At 42.6% G+C, this 24,835-nt stretch overlaps 3 protein-coding genes across 3 annotated transcripts; 1 reads left to right on the top strand and 2 right to left on the bottom strand.

Moving 5' to 3' along the window:
• Nucleotides 1-4,526: 4,526 nt before the first annotated feature.
• Nucleotides 4,527-9,408, top strand: opn7a (opsin 7, group member a; the record flags this gene model as incomplete). Its single annotated transcript, XM_084007866.1, has 5 exons — nucleotides 4,527-4,614; nucleotides 5,085-5,247; nucleotides 7,098-7,225; nucleotides 7,323-7,657; nucleotides 8,767-9,408. The coding sequence occupies 5 exons, from the start codon at nucleotides 4,527-4,529 to the stop codon at nucleotides 9,406-9,408; spliced, it is 1,356 nt and encodes a 451-aa protein (XP_083863992.1).
• A 2,371-nt stretch (nucleotides 9,409-11,779) lies between these two features.
• ripk1l (receptor (TNFRSF)-interacting serine-threonine kinase 1, like) lies at nucleotides 11,780-17,314 on the bottom strand. Its single transcript, XM_084008952.1, has 10 exons — nucleotides 16,885-17,314; nucleotides 15,833-15,989; nucleotides 15,060-15,197; nucleotides 14,748-14,979; nucleotides 14,186-14,335; nucleotides 13,923-13,999; nucleotides 13,759-13,834; nucleotides 13,051-13,668; nucleotides 12,820-12,960; nucleotides 11,780-12,733 (listed from the first exon to the last, which is right to left on the bottom strand). The coding sequence occupies exons 1-10, from the start codon at nucleotides 17,043-17,045 to the stop codon at nucleotides 12,444-12,446; spliced, it is 2,040 nt and encodes a 679-aa protein (XP_083865078.1). The 5' UTR covers nucleotides 17,046-17,314; the 3' UTR covers nucleotides 11,780-12,443.
• A 1,004-nt stretch (nucleotides 17,315-18,318) lies between these two features.
• gorasp2 (golgi reassembly stacking protein 2) lies at nucleotides 18,319-24,614 on the bottom strand. Its single transcript, XM_084008404.1, has 10 exons — nucleotides 24,437-24,614; nucleotides 23,621-23,701; nucleotides 23,312-23,515; nucleotides 23,125-23,211; nucleotides 22,862-22,992; nucleotides 21,810-21,942; nucleotides 21,296-21,419; nucleotides 21,074-21,181; nucleotides 20,431-20,556; nucleotides 18,319-19,715 (listed from the first exon to the last, which is right to left on the bottom strand). The coding sequence occupies exons 1-10, from the start codon at nucleotides 24,497-24,499 to the stop codon at nucleotides 19,459-19,461; spliced, it is 1,314 nt and encodes a 437-aa protein (XP_083864530.1). The 5' UTR covers nucleotides 24,500-24,614; the 3' UTR covers nucleotides 18,319-19,458.
• Between the last annotated feature and the right edge of the window lie 221 nt (nucleotides 24,615-24,835).

The following is a 24,835-nucleotide window of genomic DNA, read 5'->3' on the forward strand; positions in this document are numbered from 1 at the left end:
AAACTCGCCACTAGTCCAAGAATTGGTGGAGAGAAGAGGACTGCAGTCAGCCAGCGCTTCAACAAGCTACTGCCTTGGACCAATCCTGGAGCAGCAATTAGGCAGCTCAACCTGTTATCAATCACACACACACACACACACACTCAGAGAAGACTGCTCACACACTAGGAGGAGAGCGCAGCATCGCATAATACACAAAAATAATTACCCAGGGTATTAACAAGTACGTCTAAAAATAGTGATAAAAAAAAAGAAGTCATAGTATAGTATGCCCTGAGCAAGACGCCTCACCCTAATTGCTCCTGATGAGCTGGCTGTCAACCCTGCGTGGTTGACTCCGTCGTCGGTGTGTGTATGAATGGGTGAATGTCAGTCATTGTTGTAAAGCGCTTTGGACAAAAGCGCTATATAAATGAGGCCATTTACCATTTATAGTATGTTTAAAAAGGGGATGTGGGACAGAACCCTAAATCTATCTTCTTATTTGGACACTCTGCCTGTTTGATTTATATTTGACTATAACCAGCCAGGGATCTGAACCCACCACCTTGTGTTCCACACCCCGTCATTTATGACCTTAAGCTATTTGTCTTGACATGATTCTAAACACAGAAAAATATCATAGTATAGTATGAAAAAAAATGAAAAAACTTTATTTTATTTGTAACTTTATTTACATTTTGGACAAACTACTATGATTTTTTTTACATACTATATTATGACTTTTTATAACCTTTTTTTGACATGCTATATTATGACTTTCATATTTATCTCACAAATGAATCAAAATGAACCATACAAATACAAACAGCTGGAACAAGTGAGGAGAGATCTTTCTGTGGTGAACTTTATTACCTGGAGCTTCATCAGGCTCAGGTGACGCTCATCAGCTGTTAATCTCCTGCTAGAGAAGGAAAAGAAACACAGACCCCTGCTGGATTGGAGGAGTCATCACACATACTATGACTAACATAATAGACAATTGTTATTTTAAACAGATTGTAATACGACATTGTATTACATTTTTTGGCATACAATAATATGACCGACTATATCATGAGTTTTTGCTGTCATTTTTATTAGATACCATAAAATTACTTTTTGTGTGAATTTGTTCAACATGTTATATTATGACTTTTTAAAGACTCTTTTTCAACAAAATAAACTCCTTTTCTTGACTTTCTTCATACTCTGATTTTCATGACTTTTCCTCTGAATTTTTGCTGAAATCTTTGCTAAAAATACTATATGACTTTTTAAGACATATTAAATTACGTCCGTTTTATTGCTTTTGGCGACATGACGACTATGCCGTGACATTTTTGTACTTTTGAGGGGGTTTTTTTTACTTTAACATAATATGCGATCTTTTAGACACACTATCTAGAACTTGATGTTTCTCAAACATATATACACTATACCATGACTTTTTATGAGGTTTTGATCATACAATACCATTACTTTCTTTGTATATATATATACTTACATTTTTTCTCCTAACTTTTTTTTCCAGACATACTTTATACTATGACTTTTTAGATTTTCTTTACTATTACTTTTTGCTACTACTATATTATTTCTTTTTATTTAATTATGTATATTTGTACTGACTTTTTAAATCAATCAGTGAAAGGTTAAAGGTTTTGTCCACAAACTAGGAACTAGGACATCGCGGGAGGAAACAATCAAACACAGCTGTCACATTCATGAAACTTTGGGTGGTAAGGTGTGTCGTATTTTTGGCTTTGGTGATTACTTATAGACATTTCCTGGCCTCATGCTTTATAATTCTCAAATGATGAATTTGTGGAATAGTGGGGAACTAATGGAGCGGAACTGATGGAGTTCAGGCTCGGACAAGACTTACCACAAGAGGATTTTTCATGTGGAACACCTGAAAGAAAATGCAAGAATAAAAACCTGGTACGTAGTACTGGGATGGAATCTCCACGCTCATCTTTGAGTGATTCATTCATTAATATTACAAGTTATCACGATTTTCTCAAGGTAACACTCAGGTTCAGGTTTGATCTGGAGTCTGATCCAACATGTTTGCATACGAAGTGATTCATATATGAAACTGTGACCACTTTAAAAGATCACCTCTATAACAACGTTACCTTCCAGAGTTGGGACATTTGACTAGGATGAATTTTAATTGTGCATGTGCATAAATAAACACAGCAATAAATGGTTATAATAACTCAGGATATGTTTTAGAAAAAGACATGATGAATATTCGCCCATTCCTCTGAAGACGTGGCTATATCTGCAGGTAGATTTTCCTCACCGGGCAAAGTTTGTGTTAAATGCTTATTCTGTTTTCCCGACGGACCACTTTGATGTTCAGGCTGTGTTTTATAAAATCGTGGACATTTATTTCATTCTGCCCTCTGTGACCATCACAATCTATTCTTTGACAATACGTTACACCTTGGCTTTCATCTCGAGCTTTTGCTCAATCTGTTCCGTTATCTCAGTGTGTGTGTGTGTGTGTGTGTGTGTGTGTGTGTGTGTGTGTGTGTGTAAATTCATACGCATGGAAGAAAGAGATCAAGTGGCATCCAACGCAATATTTTCAAATCTTTTGAAGATAATTAATTTTCTTTTTTTTGCATTTTCTGAGACAAATTCCAAATTAATTTTCAAGTACCACCATGTCCTTTGACTCACTGTGATTTATTTCATTTATGTGCTTGTGTGTGTGTGTGTGTGTGTGTGTGTGTGTGTGTGTGTGTGTAGGGGGGGTATGCAATATCGAGTTGTAATTAAAAAGCAGCACACCATTGCTGACACAATGGGTGAGTCATATTGAAAGGGATGTTTGCTGAAATTGACACTCCCATAAAGCACACAGCTGAAACAATAAAGATGCACGATGAACCATTTCAAACGCCGGCAGTTCGATTATTACACACTTCAGTGTGGAACAGGACTTTTCAAGGTCTCAAGGTCGCAAGGTCTCCAAATATTAGAACGTGCAGAAAATGATTTGATTGACAGCTTTGATTTAGTAGTTTCTATTTCTTATTGTGCCTTTAAACTGTACTAAAATCTAATTACAGGGACTTTGTTTAAACAATGCTCGTTATGTAAGCACTTTGGTTAGTGTTTCACTTTAAATCCACTCGAAGGAGCACAAACAATAGAAAACGTCACGGAATCACTGAAATGAACATGTAAAGATGTGTTGTGAGTCAAACACATTTGTTAATCTATATATAAACAAATATATATATAAAATATATCTATATCTATCTATCTATCTATCTATCTATCTATCTATCTATCTATCTATCTATCTATCTATCTATCTATCTATATATATATATATATATATATATATATATATAAAGCCATGGTCCATTCTGATCAGTTCTGATACTTAGAGTTTATATAAATGTTTTATTAATTTCCACAGAAGTAACAAAAAAAACAAAAAAATAAATAAAAACTCTCTTTTTTTCTTTTTTCTTCTCACTTTGTTTTATGATGTGAAGCACTTTGAGTCTGCCTTGTGTATGAAATGTGCTATACAAATAAAGTTGCCTTGCCTTGCCTTGCCTTTAAACCCTCAAACGTGCACGAGGCATTTCACGCTTAGATTAGTAATAAAAGTGTTGCATCGCGTCGCTGCAGCGTGGATGTGGATGTGGAGCTGCGGCGCATTACGCACACGCGTCATGAGCTCTGTGGAGGAGAGAGAGAGAGGGAGAGAGCAGAACATCTCTGGGACTCCATCAGTGCAAACAGCCACCGGGGAAAAAGGTGAACAAACAACCAAAAAGTGATTTTGGAAACTTACCGCGAGCTGAATTGGATCGATCTGTCGGAGCGCGCGGGTTGAGTCGATCCTCCAGCTGTTCGCAGAGGTAAGCTGTCATGATTTAAATCTGTAAGAGCGCAAATTACTCAAACATATTGGCGCAATTGAATATGAAAACTAAAAAAAAACGACTATAAAGGCGTTTTTCACCGTTTCGTCCGTTTCCACGCACGCGCATCAGGTGGAAACCTGCTCCGACGTTGATTTACTGAAAATAGAGAAACTCACCTTCTATCAATGACATCAGTGTTCTCAGGACTACTATATCTTGGTCCTTTTGGTCAAGTGAATGTGTTTAACCGTTCAGCTTCGTCGGAGTCTCCTCGGAACCGGATCACGCGTCACTGCGCGTCCGGATCAGTTTTGCGTCTCGAATTTATAATAACTGATCGAAACTAAGTGGCTTACACGTCTGAAAAGAAGAAGAAAAAATCCTTCCCTTTTACCTATAATTGCATCACTTGTTTATTGACCCTCATGTCATCCATTGATGTCAGTCACCATGGAAACGCGGTGTAGCTTGAAGGCATGTTAACGCGTCCTCTCTCTGGAATCTAAGACACTTATATACGTATACGTGAAAAGGTGAAAAGGTCACAAACCTACTTTGTACCAAACCTCCTTTAATAACAGCTCTGAGAACACTGATAGAAAGCCAATATGTTATGTAACACCATCAACACCACTGATCAGTTTCCAGATGGAGCTGTCAGACGAAGACACTGGCTTCCTCTCCAACATCCCTGCACCGCTGGACACAACCGTGGCCGTGATCTACTCGGTTTTTGGTGAGTGAAGTCAAGGGAAATTAATACAGACTATATATATATATATATATATATATATATATATATATACACAGGGTTTGCCCATGAAGTTGGGATCATTTGCAAATGTCTTGTCTTTATTTATGTCTTGAATTTCATTTCACCTGAATGATTGTGAAACAAAATTGAACCATTGCAACTTTATGGGCAACAGTGGATTAAAAAATAGCTTATTTGTTATGGTTTAGGTCAGGGGTGTCCAAACTTATCCAAGCAGGGCCGATGTGGGTGCAGATTTTTGTTTTAGACCTCATCAAGGTCCTGATTGAAGACCATGTTAGTTAATTGGTTGAATCAGGTGTCTGAGTGCTGGGCTAAAACAAAAACCTGCACCCTGGATACGATTGGACACCCCTGGTTTTAGGTGGGATACCCCTAAAGGTTTTGGGGTGAAAATGAAACAACTCACAAGGTGTTGGTGTGTTCTGCAGGAGTATTCTCTCTGTTCGGTAACAGCACGCTGCTGTACGTCTCCTACAAGAAAAAGCACCTCCTGAAACCAGCCGAGTACTTCATCGTCAACCTGGCCGTCAGCGACCTGGGCCTGACTCTGTCCCTCTACCCCATGGCCATAACGTCAAGCTTCTATCACAGGTATTACACAAATATATATATATATACACTCAACAAAAATATAAACACAACACTTTTGTTTTTGCTCCCATTTTTCATGAGATGGACTTAAAGATCTAAAATTCATTCCAGATACACAATATTACCATTTCTCTCAAACATTGTTCACAAATCAGTCTAAATGTGTGATAGTGAGCACTTCTGCTTTGCTGAGATAATCCATCCCACCTCACAGGTGTGCCACATCAAGATGCTGATCTGACATCATGATTAGTGCACAGGTGTGCCTTAGACTGTCCACAATAAAAGGCCACCCTGAAATGTGCATTTTTTTGCTTTATTGGGGGTCTGGGGACTCAGAACCAGTCAGTATCTGGTGTGACCACCATTTGCCTCATGCAGTGCAACACATCTTCTTCGCATAGAGTTTATCAGATTGTCAATTGTGGCCTGTGGAATGTTGGTCCACTCCTCTTCAATGGCTGTGCGAAGTTGCTGGATATTAGTGGGAACTGGTACACGCTGTCGTATGCGCCGGTCAAGCACATCCCAAACATGCTCAATGGGTGACATGTCCGGTGAGTATGCTTGCCATGCAAGAACTGGGACATTTTCAGCTTCCAAGAATTGTGTACAGATCCTTGCAACATGGGGCCGTGCATTATCTTGCTGAAACATGAGGTGATGTTCATGGATGTATGGCACAACAATGGGCCTCAGGATCTCATCACGGTATCTCTGTGCATTCAAAATGCCATCAATAAAATGCACCTGTGTTCTTCGTCCATAACAGATGCCTGCCCATACCATAACCCCACCACCACGGGCCACTCGATCCACAACATTGACATCAGCAAAGCGCTCACCCACACGACGCCACACACGCTGTCTGCCATCTGCCCTGAACAATGTAAACCGAGATTCATCCGTGAAGAGAACACCTCTCCAACGTGCCAGACGCCATCGAATGTGAGCATTTGCCCACTCAAGTCTGTTACGGCGACGAGCTGGAGTCAGGTCAAGACCCCGATGAGGACGACGAGCATGCAGTTGAGCTTCCCTGAGACGGTTTCTGACAGTTTGTGCAGAAATTGTTTGGTTATGCAAACCAATTGTTTCAGCAGCTGTCTGAGTGGCTGGTCTCAGACGATCTTGGAGGTGAACCTGCTGGATGTGGAGGTCCTGGGCTGGTGTGGTTACACGTGGTCTGCGGTTGTGAGGCCGGTTGGATGTACTGCCATATTCTCTGAAACGCCTTTGGAGACGGCTTATGGTGGAGAAATGAACATTCAATGCACGAGCAACAGATCTGGTTGACATTCCTGCTGTCAGCATGCCAATTGCACGCTCCCTCAATGCTTGTGGCATCTGTGGCATTTTGCTGTGAGACAAAACTGCACATTTCAGAGTGGCCTTTTATTGTGGGCAGTATAAGGTACACCTGTGCACTAATCATGATGTCAGATCAGCATCTTGATGTGGCACACCTGTGAGGTGGGATGGATTATCTCAGCAAAGCAGAAGTGCTCACTATCACACATTTAGACTGATTTGTGAACAATGTTTGAGAGAAATGGTAATATTGTGTATCTGGAATGAATTTTAGATCTTTAAGTCCATCTCATGAAAAATGGGAGCAAAAACAAAAGTGTTGCGTTTATATTTTTTTTGAGTGTATATACCGAGCGTATAGCAGCAGGTATCAGAGAACATAAGACTCACGTGGAACACGTGCGCTATACTAGGCAGTGCTTTTTTAAATAAGACTCCCTTTCATATTTCACGGTTCATTTGCTTGGTTAGCTGTGTGATTGCCTGCGAGTTCACGGATATGGAGCGTCGTGCTCATTGATCTTTTTCCTCCTACCCAGGTGGCTGTACGGGAGGACCGTGTGCTACGTGTACGCTTTCTGCAGCATGTTGTTTGGCATCTGCAGTCTGACCACTCTGACCCTGCTGAGCATGGTGTGCTTTGTCAAAGTATGCTATCCACTCTACGGTAAGTTGTCAAATTGTACCTGTGACTTCTTAAACTGAAAACATGATCAAATTTGCAAATATTTGCAACTAGTGGATTTTTTTTTTTTTTTTTACAGGCAACAGGTTTAACTCTGGCCACGGCCGCCTGCTCGTCGCCTGTGCTTGGGTCTACGCTCTGCTGTTCGCCTGCTCCCCACTGGCCCACTGGGGAAAATACGGACCAGAACCTTACGGCACCGCCTGCTGCATCGACTGGCGCCTGTCCAATCAGCACTCTTCGGCCCGCTCCTACACCGTGGCGCTGTTCCTCTTCTGCTACATCCTCCCCTGCTGCGTTATCATAGCGTCCTACACGGGCATTCTGGTCACGATGCACGCGTCCCGCAAGAACACGGAGCAGCACGTGTCGAGGAAGACGCGCATGAGCAGCATCCACACAGTTATTGTCAAGGTAAGAGGAAGGCCTCATATGGTGCACTACAGTCTGGGGATCAGGGGTGAAATATCAAAGAGTCCCTCCGGAGAGTTCTTCACTCCATTTGTCGAAGAAATTGTCGGTGACCTGAATAGATCCTCCGGTGATGGAGCTTCTCATTAGCAGGAACAGCCTCTGTTTGTACTGTGATGAACGAGAAGCTGCTGATGCCTTTGGTGATAAATGATAATGATGATGATCACCGTCGTCATCATCACATGCCCTCCAAAAGAACAACTCATACACTAATATAAATTGGAATATAATATTTTATATTTCTATTTAAAAAAGGCGGTTTCAATAACCTTTCTGGCTGTGAAGATCAATTTGCCACTTCAGTCAGTCAGTTTACACGTAATCTTCTGCTTTTAAAGAATACGTGTGGTGATATGCTGTATTTCTTTTAAATTTTAACCAAATATACCACAAATACACCTCATTCAACCATTTATTCAACTACCAACTATCGCATGCAAAGCCAAAAAAGCTATCAAAAACACCTAAATTGCACCCGGTGACATGTCCCCTTAGCAGGAACATCATACCACACTGTAAGAAAAAAAAATGTAAAAAAAACGGTCAATGACTGTCAGCTATGGCTGCCAACCAAAAACCGTAAAATTAAAGTAAAATACCCTAATTCAAATAAAAAACATTATTATTACAGAAAATCATTAAATGTTCTGCAGGAAAATACCGTTATTTTACAGATACACTTTATTCAAAGAACAGAAAAACTACTGTAAAAAATTAGAGTCATATACCGTAAAATTAGGATTTTTTTTTACAGTGCACGTAAACCATCACGCCGCTGTAAACACTCAACAGAGAACCAAATGCGTTTGAATCCACGGCTGGAAATAAAACGGTTCCCAACAAACTCACAATTTACTTGGTTGACGGTATGATGTGCTAAAAACTACAATACCCAGATGTTCTAGGAAGCCAATTTTTTCAACATGATATTATGTATTCATGATTGGTTTTCAGTGGAATCTCTTGGGTTGTAGACGATAAGGAAGCTATAGAACATTTTTTTAGGATATCAATGACACTTTTCTCTTCTGTGATCTTTTTCCTGGAAGCTGAGCATCGCGGTCTGCATCGGTTTCTTTGGGGCGTGGAGTCCGTACGCCGTGGTGTCCATGTGGGCCGCCTTCGGCAGCATCGACAACATCCCCCCTCTGGCGTTCGCCTTGCCAGCCATGTTCGCCAAGTCCTCCACCATCTACAACCCAATCATCTACCTGATGCTGAGGCCTAACGTCCGCCGGGTGATGAGCAGGGACCTGGCTACTCTGTGCCACGCCTGTCTGAGGAGCTGCCTCTGCTCCCAGGGGCCGGCGAAATGCACTTCCAAGCCAGAAATCAGGGTCCGACTTCACTCCATCCACAGAGAAAGCAACCCATTCCCTTCATCCGAATCCTCGGCTCAACCTCCCGCGGTGGCGTTAAAAAAGGAGCGCGGCTACCAGATGTGCGAGGGCGCGTTGGAATACTTCAGACCCTACCCGCAAATGTGCAGCGCCACTAACCCGGCCGCCGACGGGGACTCACCAACGGATCGAGACGCCCCGGATACCCAAACACAGAAGCAGAGGGTTGAAAGCGTGTGCCACAAGAAGTCTTTGCTGGCCATCATGTGTGCAAAAAGGACTTCAGACATAGAAAACTTCAATATTAATTTAGAGATGGTTCCGGGACACGCCAGAGTGGCGTGGCCCTGATGCTAGTTCTCATTTTAAAACGTTTACAGAATATCTCTGGACATATTTTGCAGGTTATGCTCATTGAGGGGTTTATGGGATATCTTGTTCGGCACCACTCATGAAGTGAACGGGCAGAAGCCTTGTAACTTATTTATCTTTTGTCACCCACTTTTCATTTGGCTAGTAAACAAGAAAATAGATTCAGTTAGAGGAGAAAGGTATACCATTTGCAACCCATAAGCAATCTAATTATGTTGACTTTGTAATGTTTGGACTGAACCATCTCTGAAATGTCATGTTTGGCTTGGCAGCAGGTAGCGGGTTGCTGTTTGACTCAAATTGGCTTCTAAATCATTGTGTCAGGACTACGGGGCTTAAGATGAAAGGTTTGAGGTGTTTTCAGTTACTTCATTTCCCATTTACATCAATATTGTTCTGCCTAAAACATCCGTTTTCTGTCTGTCTGGAAATGAATATGTTTTACTCTAACACAACTGGATTTAAGGATGTGCTCCTGTTTTACTCCCACGACTTTATTTTCAAGTTTCCATAAGCTTGGTCAAGTTGAATCGAGAGCAACTCGCAATATTTCCAATAACTCAGATGCAACTTGTTTTAAGTGTGAGCATCACTTTAAAAAACGCCCCTGGAAACTTCTCTATTTCCTTAAATATGTGTGATTAAGTATGCAACAATCGGTGCAAAAATCGGTGCGACGAAACACTGAGAAAAAAACATAATTACAGACATTTGAACCAAAAACGGGTTATTTTGACAGAAAAAAAGTGTTTCCATGTTCGAGCTTTCGGAGGCTTTGAAGGAATGCTCGAAAAATGCCTGAGCATTCTAAATAATAAATGGCTTTTGTTTCAAATGACACAGAAATAAAGATGCAGTATGTTGAGCATTATTCTATTTTCAGACGTCTAGAACTGAGGAAGATGCATCTGCGTGGGCGGACCTGGAAGGCAGCGTTGCATTGGTTTGCCTCACGATAGCCAAGGGGATTTTTACTTTTTTTTTTAATCATCGCAGAAATTGATCGCTGTGGCAAAATGTCCCTAACGACCTCCGTGGTCTCATTTAGCTACGTGTTAGCAACCGCCTTTTTTTAAGAAGCATAAAAGTTATTTACTGACATATAACAAAGAAGAAACAATGAAAAACTCTTAAAGCTATGGTCTACGATTTGGAATTTTAAAAAAATCCATTCAGTCTATCAGCCGTAGGCCTGCATAGAAATCGACCAATGGGAGCCATTGCTCCGGAAGGCTCCCATTGGCTCCAACCCTCCATCCAATCCCCTCGTCCCCTCCCACTCCCGGACACTAGAGGTGTAACGATTCATTCAATGCATCGATTAATCGATTGTCAGTCCTATAGATTCAACTAAATCGATCTGCTAAAATAAATAAATAGAATGAATAGTTTTGGCTTCACCAATAATCCATATAAATGCATTTAAATCGTGATTCTTAATGATTAATGTTTTAATACGTTTAAGACACTCTCTCCCCTGCCAGCATGTAGTCTATTGAAACATTTTCAAAATAACTGAGCATTACATTTTTATATTCAGCATAAAATAATATGCAGGACTACTTTTTTATAGAATAAATATGTTAAATAAGTAATTCTGTGGTCTGTTTATTTATTCACCTTTCAGAAGAATACAGACAGTCTCACTCGCATTATTGCATGTTTATTTCATGGAGATAGAATTATGGTTACAAGTTACTGAATCGAATCGTTCCAAAAAAAATAATTGTCCTTGAATCGGATCGCCAATCGAATCGAATCACTGTAAAGCCAAAGATTCACACCCCTAGCGGGCGGGATGCTTTTTTCAAATCTTCTGACTACCTCCGTTGGCGTCTCAGAGGCGTAATATTCAGTTAAGCCTTTCCGCCTCGGCGAGTGTTTAAACTGACGACGGGGAATAACGGCTGAATACTCCAGACGCACCTCAGCCTAAAGAAAAGAAGAAAATGACCTGTTGTCGAGAGTCTCCACTGTGATTTTTATTTCTAAAACAGAATTATCAAATATGTTAATGGCAACACGGAATTTGGGGAAAAAATAAAACAGAATCTGGAAAATGAAAATTGATTTCATAGAGAAGAGGGGGCGAAGTTTTTTAGCAACAAAGGGGGGGGGGGCCCTTTTTTAAAGTATATAATAAATTTAATCACTTCTCGACGACGTTCTCAACACGATTCAGGACGCGGTCTGGAATCGGGATACGGCTATAGTCTGGATCTAGTCGATGGAAGTGACGGCTGTGTAGAGGATTTTATTATATTGATATCCATTAACTAGTTAGAGTGGATACTCAATAAGATCTGAAGGAAATAAAAAAAAATAAAATAAAATAAAATACCAGCTCAAGTTGTGTCATACAATCTAAGAAATACATTTATTTTGAAACAAATGTACACACAGTTCATTCAGATCATCAACATGGATTAAAAAAGATCCGGGTTTGTCACAACGTGTTTTCTGATTGAAGAGAAGAAGACACGAACACGTCTCCAAGACGATCTGATCTTTGGATGGCGAGCAAAATATCTCATAATCCAAAAAGAAATGGTTTCGTAGTCCAGAACGGCAGCTCATCAGCTTCCTATGATGTCATCGAGGCTCATTAGTCATTCATAGGCTTTCACTTCACACACACACACACACACATGTCAACTACATTGTATCGTCGAATGAATAAGAAAAGAGAAGAGAATAAAAACCTGAACCCTCGTCTTTGCGGCTCATAAAAAGGCACATTTGGCAGAAACAGTCATTTGAAAAAGCTTTTAAAACAGTGGCAACAAAAGTCCAGCGAATGTTTGAGATTGTGGTTATCACGACGAGCACCGAAGACAATTTGATCCGTTGACTTTTCCAACAACATTCTACCTGCTTGTATTCAGAGACGATATTTCACATAAAACCGACACTTGATATAGGTTGTTTTTGTTCTTTTGGTTGAAAACGAGCATTTAAATGTTTCCGAAGACGTAAAATCAGGTGGAAAGTCATTCAGAGAGTCTTTATGGGATCTAGGAGGAAGAACCGCAGGCGTCCAATATATTCTGGATGACGTCTACCTTAATGCTGCCTTCCAGGGCGTGGCAGAGCTTCCCTATCGTGCAGCCGAGACTTCCCTCCTTCATCTTCCAGCGGTCCAGCATCTGGTGCACCATCTCCGGCAGGCCATCGCGGTAACAGTCGTGCTCGATGGTCTCTATTTCCACGCTGGACAGGCCCAGGCGCCGCGCACAGCGCTTCCACTTGGCCCCGATGTTGTCCCTCAGCAGGTCCAGGTGGACCTCGGTCACAGCGGTGTCCTCTGAGGGACAGACAGCATGGTTGATTAACAAAAAAAAAATGTTCGGACATACAGTACGACGTGAATGTAAGGCTGTGATGGTTTACCGTATTTCTGAATCCGTTCTTTGATGGGAGAGAAGGTCGAGGGCAGAGACACTAAACTAGTGAAGGTGTCGTAACCTCGGATACTCAGCGTGTTGTTGTTCCCGATCTGGATCCCGCTGGCGTTGCGGATGTAAAGAGATCCTGGAAGGAGCACAGAGCGATACGGACACTCACAAGGTGGTTGGACGCGGCTGTGAACACTTTAAAAAAAGAAGACACATTGGTACGTACCGGGGTCTTGTTGCGGGCAGCTCTTGGAAGGAGCGAGGAGACGCCCGGGGCTGACGTCGGGCGCCGCTGTGTCGGACACCGGGTACGTGGGCCAGGACTGCTGCCGGTCGTAGTGGGAGTGCGGATGCTGCTGGTTCAGCTGGGAGAGAGACGGGCTGCTCATGGACATCGGCATGTGGGAAGGCGCTGGCGTGGAAGAGTTCATGGACTCGTAGAGACCGGCGGTGGGCCGGTACCACGCCTCCTCCTGGCTGGTGGGCTGCACCGCCTCCGCTTTGGTCCAGGAATGGACGGAGGACATGCAGGAGGTTCTGTCCGGCTCCGGCTGCCTGATGGCGTGATCCGAAGCGCCGGTTTGCAGGAACGGGTTGGAGTTGCTGCGGCGGGAGTAGCTGGCGGCGGCGGCGGCGTCATCATGCTGGCTGTAGCTGCCGTGTTTGTGGTACTGGAGCTCCCGACCGAGCTTCTCCTCCAACGCCGGCGGGCTGCCGAACTCCTTGGCGTCCGGCTGAACGGACTCCGCGGGCGGCTCGTACTGGATGTCGTGCATGTCCTCGATACTGGCCTCAACCGGACCCGGGACGCTTCGGTCTGAGCTCACCAGAGGAGCCGGGCAATCTGCAAGGTGAGGAGGGAGGTTAACGCCACCAATCGCCTCCATCCTCTCTTTAAAGGTATTTAGAGTATTGAACGACGTTCTCCGCTCACCTGCCGATAAATATTCCTGGTTCATCGACAAAGATCTCATCTTCTCGACAAGTTCCTCTGGGCCTTCGTATGATTTCTGCATGAAAAAAAACACAAAGATTAATATAAAAAGCTCATATGCTTAGTGTTCAAGCATCAAATCCTGAAATAAATATATTTTTTACCCTCAAATCGAGTAAATCTTCCTCTACGTGCGGTTTGAGATCCTTCACGTAGAAAGGAAGGAAGAAGTCGTAGCCCTCTGCAGGAGGGAAGAGGAAGCAACGGGTTAAAATAGCAATACAGGTAAGAGGAAATAGAGGGTTTTTTTGAGGATTTCTGAGTGAAATGTTCCTTTAAATCAAACATCACAATGAAATCAAGCCTTGAAATCTACTTGAAAACAACAACAGAAGGATGTGAGTGTTATTTTCTCGGTGTCGGACACCTTGAAAGGTCGGCCGTTGCAGCGGATTGGGATCCCAACACCTCTTCATGAGCTGAATCATCTGGACGGGCGTGTTGGCCGGAACCAGATCCACCGCGGGCCGGTCCCCGTTACGGACACACTGGCTGATCTGCTCTTCACTCCTCGCGTCTGGAGAGAGAGGAGACATCTTAGCGTGGTTTGAAATGATGAATATGCAACACTGGTGCCTGGGTGTCATGGGTAAAATCTAGGGGAGGGAGTCTTTGGGTGTCTCACGATTCGATTCCGAATCGATATTCGATTCACAATTCAAAATCGATTCATGATGGAAAATACTTTTTTTTTTTTATTTAAGAGTTTAAGATTATCTAATTTAACTTTTTTTGAAAAAGTTAAACTAGATAATGGGAATACACAAAATTACATGAATTAATTCTTAACTTGCACAAACTTTTAGTATTAAAAATAAAATAAATATATCTAAATATAAAAATAAAAATCGTTTTTTTGAAGTTATGAATCGATTTAGAATCTTTTTTTTTTTTTTATTAATTTTTTTTTATTAATCATCCCGACTCACTTGCGTACGGCTCTTGCCCCGTCAGGACGACCCAAACCACGATGGCGAAGCTGTAGACGTCGGACTTCTCGGTGGACGCCGTGTGGACGCTCTCCAGGTGCTCGGGCGCCATGTAGCTCAGCGTGCCGGCGCCTCTCACCTCCGCCGACCGGCCCGAGCGACTCCTCCGGCGAGACTCCTCCTTGGTGAGCTTGCTCCACGTATGGCAGGTCGCCAAGCCGAGGTCTGCAATCTGGAAAACACAGGGGTGGGAATAAAAAACCCTGACCCTTTAATCCTGATGTCAGAGCAGCGTGGCGGCGGGAGAAATACCTTGATGTGGAAGTCTTTGTCCACCAAGATGTTCCCCGGCTTGATGTCCTTGTGGATGACCTTTCTCTCCGTGAGGTACACCATCCCCTCCAAGATCTCCAAGATGATCCGGCCCTTGATAGATACCGGCACAGTGACCTGGGGAGGATTTAGTGTCTTAATCCTATTTATATAAATATACCACACGTTCTTTTTTTTTATTCTGCAAACTATGAATGAAATCCAGAGGTGTAGAAGTAGAGACATTCTATACATTTACATTTAGGTCATTTAGCAGACGCTTTTGCTTTTTTTATACACGAGTAGAAGTACTATTTATCTATTTTTATACTTAGATTCTACAGAAACAGGTTTATTTACTGTGCATATGATAATAAACTATTTAAATCTTGATACTTCAAAAAGTAGAAGAACTGATTAAACGTATTTACTCAAGTAAAAGTGACAAAGTTTAAAGAGAGTTTAAAGTAAAAAGTATCTCTATGGATGACATTTCTACTGGCTGTTTTTTTTTTTAAGGCTAACTGAATCTCGGGTCATATTAATAGGAAAATAATCCATAATTCCCCTCAAATGCATTAAAACTAAAGTAACAAGCCTGTTTTGAAAATGTGAGGAGGATTAAAGTACATATATGTGTTTTTAAAATGTAGTGGAGTAAAAGTAAAAGTTACTCAAAGTACAGATATCTGAAATACTACTAAGTTACAATAACTAAGTATTTGCATGTGGGGTGAAATCTAGATTAATTCTGGACACGTAAAGCTGCTGACCGTCTCCAACATGGCCGACAGGTTGCCTCTGGGGATGAGCTCCATGACCAGCGAGCAGTCTTTATCCTCCATGATGACACCCAGCAACTTCACCACCCGCTCGTGGCTCAGGCTCGCCATGATGTTCCCCTCGTCCAGCAGCGACCTTTTATTCTCCCTGGACGGGATGGTGGCGGGGGGGGGGGGAATAAAAAATAATGAGAACCAGATCATCTGCTTGCATCATCATCGTGCATCATTCAGGAAGCTGTATAGCTGTAAATACGGGAGGGGATGACTCTTTATTGCTGTATTTTGTTTTTTAGATGAGAAGGAAATTGATGATAATAATACATTTTATTTAAAGGCCCCTTTCAGAGCCCTCACAGTGAATAAAAAACAACCATTACATATGATGTTTGTAAAATGTTATCATGTAGGCTTTAATACTCTGATAATTACATTGAATTGTTATTATTGTGTTGTTTGTTTGTTTAATCTAAAGCTAATGTTTTATTGTGCACGTCCCTGTTTAAATAAATACAATTATAATTACAATCATCACCCGCACTAACCCTAATAAGCCATGATATGAATGACCCACATTAGATCATAACATCATTATAAAAGCACAAACTCACATATTACATAAAAACTTGTATTGGATGAATACTTTAGTATTTGGAATAGTGGAGAAACTTTTAGTTGTGTTTTTTTTTGGAGAAGCTGGATGGAGGAGGTGCATCTCTTTGCAAAGCAGGAGCTCCATGTAAAGAAAGTAGAGCAACAGAGAAGTTGGGGAAGAGGAGGAGGAGGAGGAGGAGGAGGGAAAAACGGATGTTGGAGCTACATCCGCATTTATTAACTCGTAGTCATTGCGCACAGCCTGGAGATGGACGCACACGCGCACACGCACACTATCTAACTAGGCCTATTCTACACGGGCAACGCTCTTCCTCTACATCATGTGATGCAACAGCGTGTGTGTGTGTTTAAGAGCCACATAGTGGACACATGATACAAGTCACCATTTTTAGCGTAAAGTGGGGGAATACCCGGCACGGAGAACTTACTCGGTGCGGATGTTTCCCGTGTACATGGTCTTCAACACCACCTGGCCGAGGGTCACGTGGTAGCACAGGTACACCTCTCCGAACCCCCCGTAGTCCAAGGTCTCTTTCTTGATGAGATCGGCCGACCTCATATGAAGCGAAGCTCGCGGCGCGGTGGCCATCCTCCTCTTCCTCCTCTTCCTCCTCCTCCTCCCCCGCCGCTCCGGTCACAGGCGGCCGATACAAGCAGCTGAGCGAGGCGCACAGCGGCGCGCGAACATAACAAAGTGGCGGAAGAAGCACAAACGTTGCAAATGTGCCGAAGAGAAAGAAAACCCGGAAAAGACGAAGTGTAACGTGCCGAGGTTTGGGACTGTGAGTGTGTGTGAGTGTGTGTGTCGAGTAATCCAGGAAGTTTACGTGTCGACGTCTGTGCACCAATGAAGCTCGAAACCGAAAACACAGTTGAGGAAGTATTGTTCCTGGATAATATTCCAGGTTTCACAAACGCATTATCTGCCCCGGGGAAAAAAACTTTATTAGGAGATTTTTTTCGCACATTTTGATGCGTTGCTCACGACAAAAAAAGGTTTATTGTACATTTATGGTGTACAATCACAATATACTTACCAGGAAATAGACTCTATATTTATATAAATTGCAAATTGAGGAGCCTACATCGAAGATCACGTGCTAGAGATACTTTGTAATAGAATGGTGCAGGAATATAAAGTTTTTTTGTTTTTTTTAAACGTAAATTGAAAATAAATTAGCTTTTTATTTGCACTTCCGGTTCCCTCGTCTCAACGTTTAAAGTTAATTTTGTTCTCCGGCGTAAACACACGTAAGTACACATCAGTAGACGAGCTTCTAGTGGTTTTTCGAAGCTTTTACGTCACTTTAAAAAGGCGACTGCTAACAAGTTTGTTAAACGTGACTACAAAACGTCATCACGCCGACGAGTCCGCCTACACAACTCGTCGGGAACACGCGCGCTCACGCGACCGCGCTGTAGTTCGTGTATAGCCTAGCGTTAGCTTTTCACTTCACAACCAACGCAACGCCAACTTCCGGTTTGTGGGTTAATGTGGTTCGCCCTCAAAACAATAAAGATATTATCTAAAATCTATTAACAAAGGCAGGGAAGTGTGAATGGTTCTTGTTCCTCTTCTTTTTTTTTTTTTTTTTTAAATCAACACCGTTTGCTTTACTACACAATCTTTATTATCGTTATACAAAGTTTCTTAATAAATGAGATGGTCTGAAATGTAATGTAAATAAATATATATACAACATACTAACACCAAATAAGTAAAAGTTGTTTTTAATTCTGTGAAATTTCCATCTGACAACTATGAATTTAAAAGCCTCTCATGGTTTTTCACCATTTATTTTTCCAATATTCTTACAATGTCTGCCCTTTTAATTTAAATAAAGACACACCGAGGCATCGTGTAAAATTAATTTGGCTTTATTGCTGCACAGTGCAGTGTGGATGTTTTCAGACAGCTCTGCTACAGCGACACCTTGTGGTTCTACTGCATCACCACAACACCTGCCTACCAATTCGCTTTGGCAATGCCAGGAGGAGACTTACTGTGTGATAATGAATACCCCTGCACCCAATGTTCCACCCAACAGCAAACTGTAAATGTTGACCTCTGACCTGTGTGGTAGAGACGGATAGCGAGTTCTGTAGCTTTTTTGTATGGAGACAGGGGGAAAAAATGGACAGACTAATAACTTCCAAACACAAAAAGGTGGTGCAAAATAATGCAGATTCATTCATTGGTTGGAGACGTTCATACAGTAATTAAACAAAAAATTATCCATGTCAATCAAATTAATCTAATGGTGTATTAACTAATAATAAAATGTTACATGTTAGGGCTGGAGAGTAAGGCCAACAAATCTGTAACATGATTAATTCATATTTACCTTTAATGTTAACGTACGTTTTACTACAGCAATGCACGATGTTTCTTTTCTGCTTTAAGGTCCACTTCTGATATCGTTGATTTAATTACTATCTGACCAGTTAAATTACCTCTGGAATGGACGTTGAGCTCCAGTTAAGAGCTCATTGGTTGTATTTGTAAGGGATTCATGATAGTAATTCAGTAAATTGGATTTATTGTCCCACCCCATTAGCATACACTGTTTATTTATACATATATATATTGATAAAAAAAAAAAGAGTGTGAAACAGAGAGGCTTGCCAGAACAGAAAAGGGGAAATCCTTGTTGTTACGGCAGAAGTGCAAAGAGTAGAGAGTCCTCCTCATACAGTGGCTTGGACTAAGCTCCATGACAACCTGGTAACGAAGACATGTTGGTCAGAGCCGACTACAGCCGTCCCCCAGTCTTCATATCCACTCATCCTTCATCGCTCCAAACAAGCTTCCTCACCCATAACCTGAAGCATGCCGACCTCCGCGTCTGAACTGGTGCTGCTGTCTGTCTGTCCTTCTTGGCCAAATAAATAGAAAAACTCAGAGCGAGAAAGAGAGAGAGAAACCGTGTGTGTGTGTGTGTGTGTGTGTGTGTGTGTGTGTGTGTTTTGGTTTGATGGCAAGAGGGAGCTCCTTTGACATGTTATGACGTTAGTGTTGTTTCCGTCGGGGCCGGTGATTCCGTGGGGTTCGTGGAGGCCGTTTCCGTGGCGACTGTGGATTCCGTGGCGGCGGGCTCGGTGACTGTGACCGAGGCTGTGGGAGCGATGGAGGTGGGGAGGAGGGGGAGCACTCCCTGGGGGAGGAGAGGAGGCAGATGGGAGGGCAGCATGGTGGGCAAAAGGGGCAAGGGGGTCAGACCTGGGATGTTGAGGGGTGGGAGAGCAGCCAGAGGTGGCACTGTAGGGACAAGAATGAGGGAAATAAAAACTGTAATTCATCGCTAAAATGTATATTTTTTTAATTAACCACACAACCATGTTACGCACACTTTCTTAAAGCAGTAGTTTGGGCTTCATGCTTATTTACTTTCTCGAGATATACGACATAGTGCCGCTTTCAGTTCAATTTAACATTCTTCAGGATTGTGGTTTGTATCGTTATTGAATCAAAACATTTTCCAAAAGGTTTGTTGTGGTTTATGCATGTTTGTAATCCCAAGGGGTTAAATAAAGAAAAAAAAAAGACTATTTGAATCCCAAAATTGAAAACCGGCTACCTTCAAAATAAACGAATATATGAACAGGTCCAGCCCTGGTGCTTACACCCTGTACCTCCTTCCAGAATTAATTAGCAAATACTCAGAAGGGCCAGATTAAATCCTGATGGTCTGCTGATTAGTAGACATCTTAAAAAAAAAAGATCTTAGAGGTTAAGGAGCATGGATGCTCCCATAATCTTCCCTGTCTTCTAAATATTAAACTTGACTATAAGACGGTAATACCATAATGTAATGTCATCTACTCTAGTATATAATCTGTGTAAATTGGAGACCATATATTGATACGTAGTATAGCTTTAAATGCTCTATTCTATTCTGTGTAACTTTATACTGTTTGTACAGTGAACATCTTTGCGTAATGATTGATGGCTATTTTGTAACCGAGTTATTTACCTGTAATTCCTCCCGGTGGTAAACTGCCGGCGCCTGCTAGTGACACGGCACTGAGGTCTGCGAGGGTCAGGTTGAGGTTGGGCAAGTTAGGGAGCGGAGGTAAGCCCCCTGGGAGGGAGATCAGACCTACAAACACACACAAACACACACACACACAAACGCCATATGAGGGTGCTCCACCAGTTTTCACTTGTTTTTTAAAGTGCCTGATACTTTACACTCATTTTACTTTACTGCAGTGAAGAAACTTTAGGTAAAAGGGTTCTGAACAAAATAGGCAAATAAACAAACAAAAAAAAAAGAGCACAGTACATTTGAGAAGAGGGGTTAACATTTAAAAGGAGTGACAGACATGGAATGAATTGTGTTTACGAGAGCCAAGAAGATACACTGAAGAAGTGGTGGGAACTCAGATGGCTGGCAACAAAACCAATAACGTACTGTGTACACAAATGAAGACTTGATATTGCATAAGCCGTCCATGCAGACCGGAGTCTTTTTTTCTGTAAGGGCATGTACACACCCACATCAATCTGTAGAGAAAGAGCTGCCGCCCACTGGCTTTCCCAAAAGTCTGGTGTTGAAAGCTGGCCGACGCGGCAGACCGATGACGTGTTTTTGAACGTTTGCGGGAATCACTCACCTGGTAGCGTGGTGGCAGGGTTGAAGCCCGTGGTGGCGGGATTCAGTGGAGTGAGTGGGCCGAGGGCGGGGCTTGTGGACGAGGGGAGCAGAGGGACTGTGGGCAAACCTGGAGGGGAGGGCGACACAAGGATACAAATATATATGGAGCGTAAACACACAATATATGTGTTGACATAGGTGGATATGTGTGTAGAGAGAAAGGGTGAAATGACAGAAATACCTGTCTGCAGCTCCCTGGGCATGGTGGGCGGTGCCGAGCTGATTGACAGGCCTGACAGTGAATCTTCAAGGCCGGTCGGGACGGCGGACGCATTGGGTGGAGGGGTCACCGCTGAAAGCTGGACCTGAAGGAGTTAAAGAGAAAACATGCTGCTGTCAAAACAGACAGGGTTGCATTCATCCAAACAAGCAATTAACTGTAATGAGCTACTCTGTTCTTCCGTCTGCTTTGTTGCATACAAAATGAGGCAACCTGCACTTATTGTGGTGAGTGTGGACAAAATTAAAAGGCTACAAGACACAATTCTCAATTTTTCAATGTCACGCACAAACATACACCGATTAAGAATACAGTTTTGGCGGATGTGAGACCTCAGCTCTCAGGAAATACACGGTGAACATTGAGGGAGTACCGTAGTTAACAAGTGCTGATAGCAACGTGGATTTCTTAGCTCTTCTGATGTGGACTGGAGTAAAGTTACATCATAAAGTTCTGTAATATGTATAGTCCTGACCTCAGTGAATCCATCCTTCAGCGGACTGGCGGGCTCACTGGGAGAGTTTCCAGGGAAGCTGATCTTCTTCCCCTCCTCAAAAGGCTTAGTAGGAATCCTGTGGAGATAACCGTAGCCAATCCCACATCCAAGGCTGGAAACGGGAAGAGAGAAGGCTCAGAATCCAAACTGACAAACCTACAGATGCTCAAACATGTGAGATTAGCCTGGATGCCAAAATGTGAAAACTTTCTTTGATTAAAATAGTAATAACGCAATGTTGTGTTAAATCAAATTCCCTGGCATTCATTTCCTCATGAATTGTTGAAATTATATTCATCCACCACATTATCAGAAAGAAACCGATGACAAAATGTGTTTACATTGTTAAAACATCGAATTCATGGAAATTTAAAAGGAAAACACAAACTTTGGAGGTTAAATAAAACCACTCCAGCAGCACATTCATAAAAATAAAACAGCTGCAGTGGTATTAGAGGTTAAAAAGTCCAATCTTTAAGTTGTTAACTTGTTGCTTATTACATGTCTAGGACTAACAGAGCAACATATATAATCATTGGAGTCATGTTTGTGTACACCAGATGTATGCAAGTCCAATATTTACTGTTCTTTTAGGTCTGTGTCTCTTTAACGGCTTAATGTTCCACTTTGTTCACTAGTAATAGCTGCTAACTGTGTCTGTCTGCCGTTTCCTGCTGAGCTGGTAAAGTATAGTGGATTAGTTTTCTCAGTACCTCTACTCAATAAATCAGTGAATATAATGAAATATTTAGATATTTTCCCACTGAAAACAGCTGCCTGCTTTGTCCAAGAACAATAATATGGGAACACCGAGAGCGGACCTGCAGAGTCAGGCAGTAATTCTCTGCAGGTTCATCATAATAACCAGCCTCCTCTCACATTGTGTATTTTAATCATGCCATCATTAGAATTTGTCATTACGAAATTACAGCCACTTTAAATCCATATATTTAATAGATCTTCATGGAACATTATAGATGGTAATGTAACTCACTATTGGGAACCACAGACAAAACACACATGTGCGTTACCTGCCCTCTCCTCCCCAGGCACCGTTAGGTGTGATGATGACCTCTCTGCAGTTATCAGTGTCAGTGTTGTACACGTAGAGCTTCAGTCCTTTCCCTTCATGGCTTTCTATCAGAGAAAACAGGTCCTCTGACTGCAGATAAAGTCACAAGGAGGCGGAGAAGGTGGATAAATTTAGGAGACACGCAATCACCGTCGTTATCATTATCAGGTGGCGAATGTGCCGGAGCGACAGTTGCAACGACCTTAAGTGCAGATAAACTACCTCATTCATAACAGTGTCGGCTCCAATGATGTAGTCGGTGTGCGAACGCAAGCCAGCGAGGGCTGCTGGGGAATTAGGCTCCACTTCCTGTTCAGAAAGAGAGGGAGGAGGGGGGGTGAGTAAACCGTGGTCTACCACGGTACCACATAAAACAACACACTGCATACTAGAAGTTGGGGTTACTTACTAACACATGCCAAACATTCTCATTGGCTCCCTCGAAGCTGCAGAAACGTATGGAGACGCCGAGCAAGCCCTGGCCCCCCCACAGGTTGCTAGGGGTGACCGTAGACTCCCGCAGCTCCAGTGTCTTTGAGGAATAAACCAGCATCTTAACTGGTTTTTCCACACTGGCTTTCAGCAAGTCTTTTAAGGTGTCATTGTCCTTGTTCTGTTGAAAAGGGGACGGAGAAGAGCGGAGGGGGGGGAAACCATGAAATATGTAGTCCTGGCCTTAATTCTTGTCCTGCTCGATGCAGAAGCTGGCTTTCCTTACCAGTCTGGTGTTGTTGATGGAGACGATGAAGTCAAAGAAAGGCTCCAGTCCTGCGCGGTGTCCTGGCGAGTTCTCCTGAACCTGCACCAAAAACATTTAAGAGAAAACCCAAGAGCTGTTGTTGAACTGCAAAAATGTCACTTTATATATACAGCATAGCACAAGGGAGATGGACCTGAGCTAACTAACATACAAAACAGCTAAAGTGGCTTTCAAATAATAATCCATTGGTGAACCCTGGCATGCTGTGATAAGAATGATTCATACACACTATCACTGTAGTCATCACCATTTCTATTATGGCACAGGCAGCCAACCCGGTTCTAATTCGTGTTTTGGGGTACCGGGTCGTGCATTGCAGGAGGGGCGTCAATGCCCCCCATGGTCTATAACAGCAGTCAACTTGAGGGTCTAGCTTCTAACCGCTTAACAAGAGAGGAAAACAAACACGGGTACGTGTCCGACAACGGATGCATTAACAAAACAAGCTTGGGAGCTGTCATTCAGTGCTGCTACGTAGCTAGCCCTGGCTAGCTCCAACAGTGGTGGTTAGCTTTCTTCTGCTAAGCATATTTAACTAGTTAAACAAACATAACACACACCGTCATATACTATAATAACAATACATAACTCTGACACAACTTAAAAAGCACACGACATGTTCCTGACACTGCGTTTGTGTTTACCAGACCCGTAGGCCTCACGCACATCCCCGGCCTCTCGTGAACAGACGGGGCGGGGGAATCCTACGCCTTTGACCCGACGCTAGGCTAGCAGCTAGCAGCTACAACGGGCTACAGACGCGTACTAACTCACCCGGAGGACGTGGTAGCCCTCGGAGCCTCCTCCCGGTATCTCCACACTCTGCGCGCCTCCCATGGCTTCTCGTACGTTCCAGGGCTTTTTGTTGTTGTTGTTGTGGGGAATTAAACAGCAGCTTGTTACCCAGCAGAGGTGAGGAGGATACCTCAGCCACTCCAACACCGGTACACGTCGCCAAATGGTAAGCGGAGTGATGCGCATGCGCCATTACGTGGCAGGAAATAACGCCTTTTTTCCCCTCTTTCGAAATTTGCAATTCAGTTCATTCATATTATATATTATTATATATATCCATAACAGGGGTTTAGATGTGTTTATAATGTAGTAGCCTAATTTTGACAGAAGAATTGGGAACAAATTGCACTCTTCCATTCACCCCACTTAAACCACTAT

This window comes from Eutrigla gurnardus, assembly GCF_963514095.1.
Source record: "Eutrigla gurnardus genome assembly, chromosome: 4".
In the NCBI taxonomy this organism is placed as follows: Eukaryota; Metazoa; Chordata; class Actinopteri; order Perciformes; family Triglidae; genus Eutrigla; species Eutrigla gurnardus.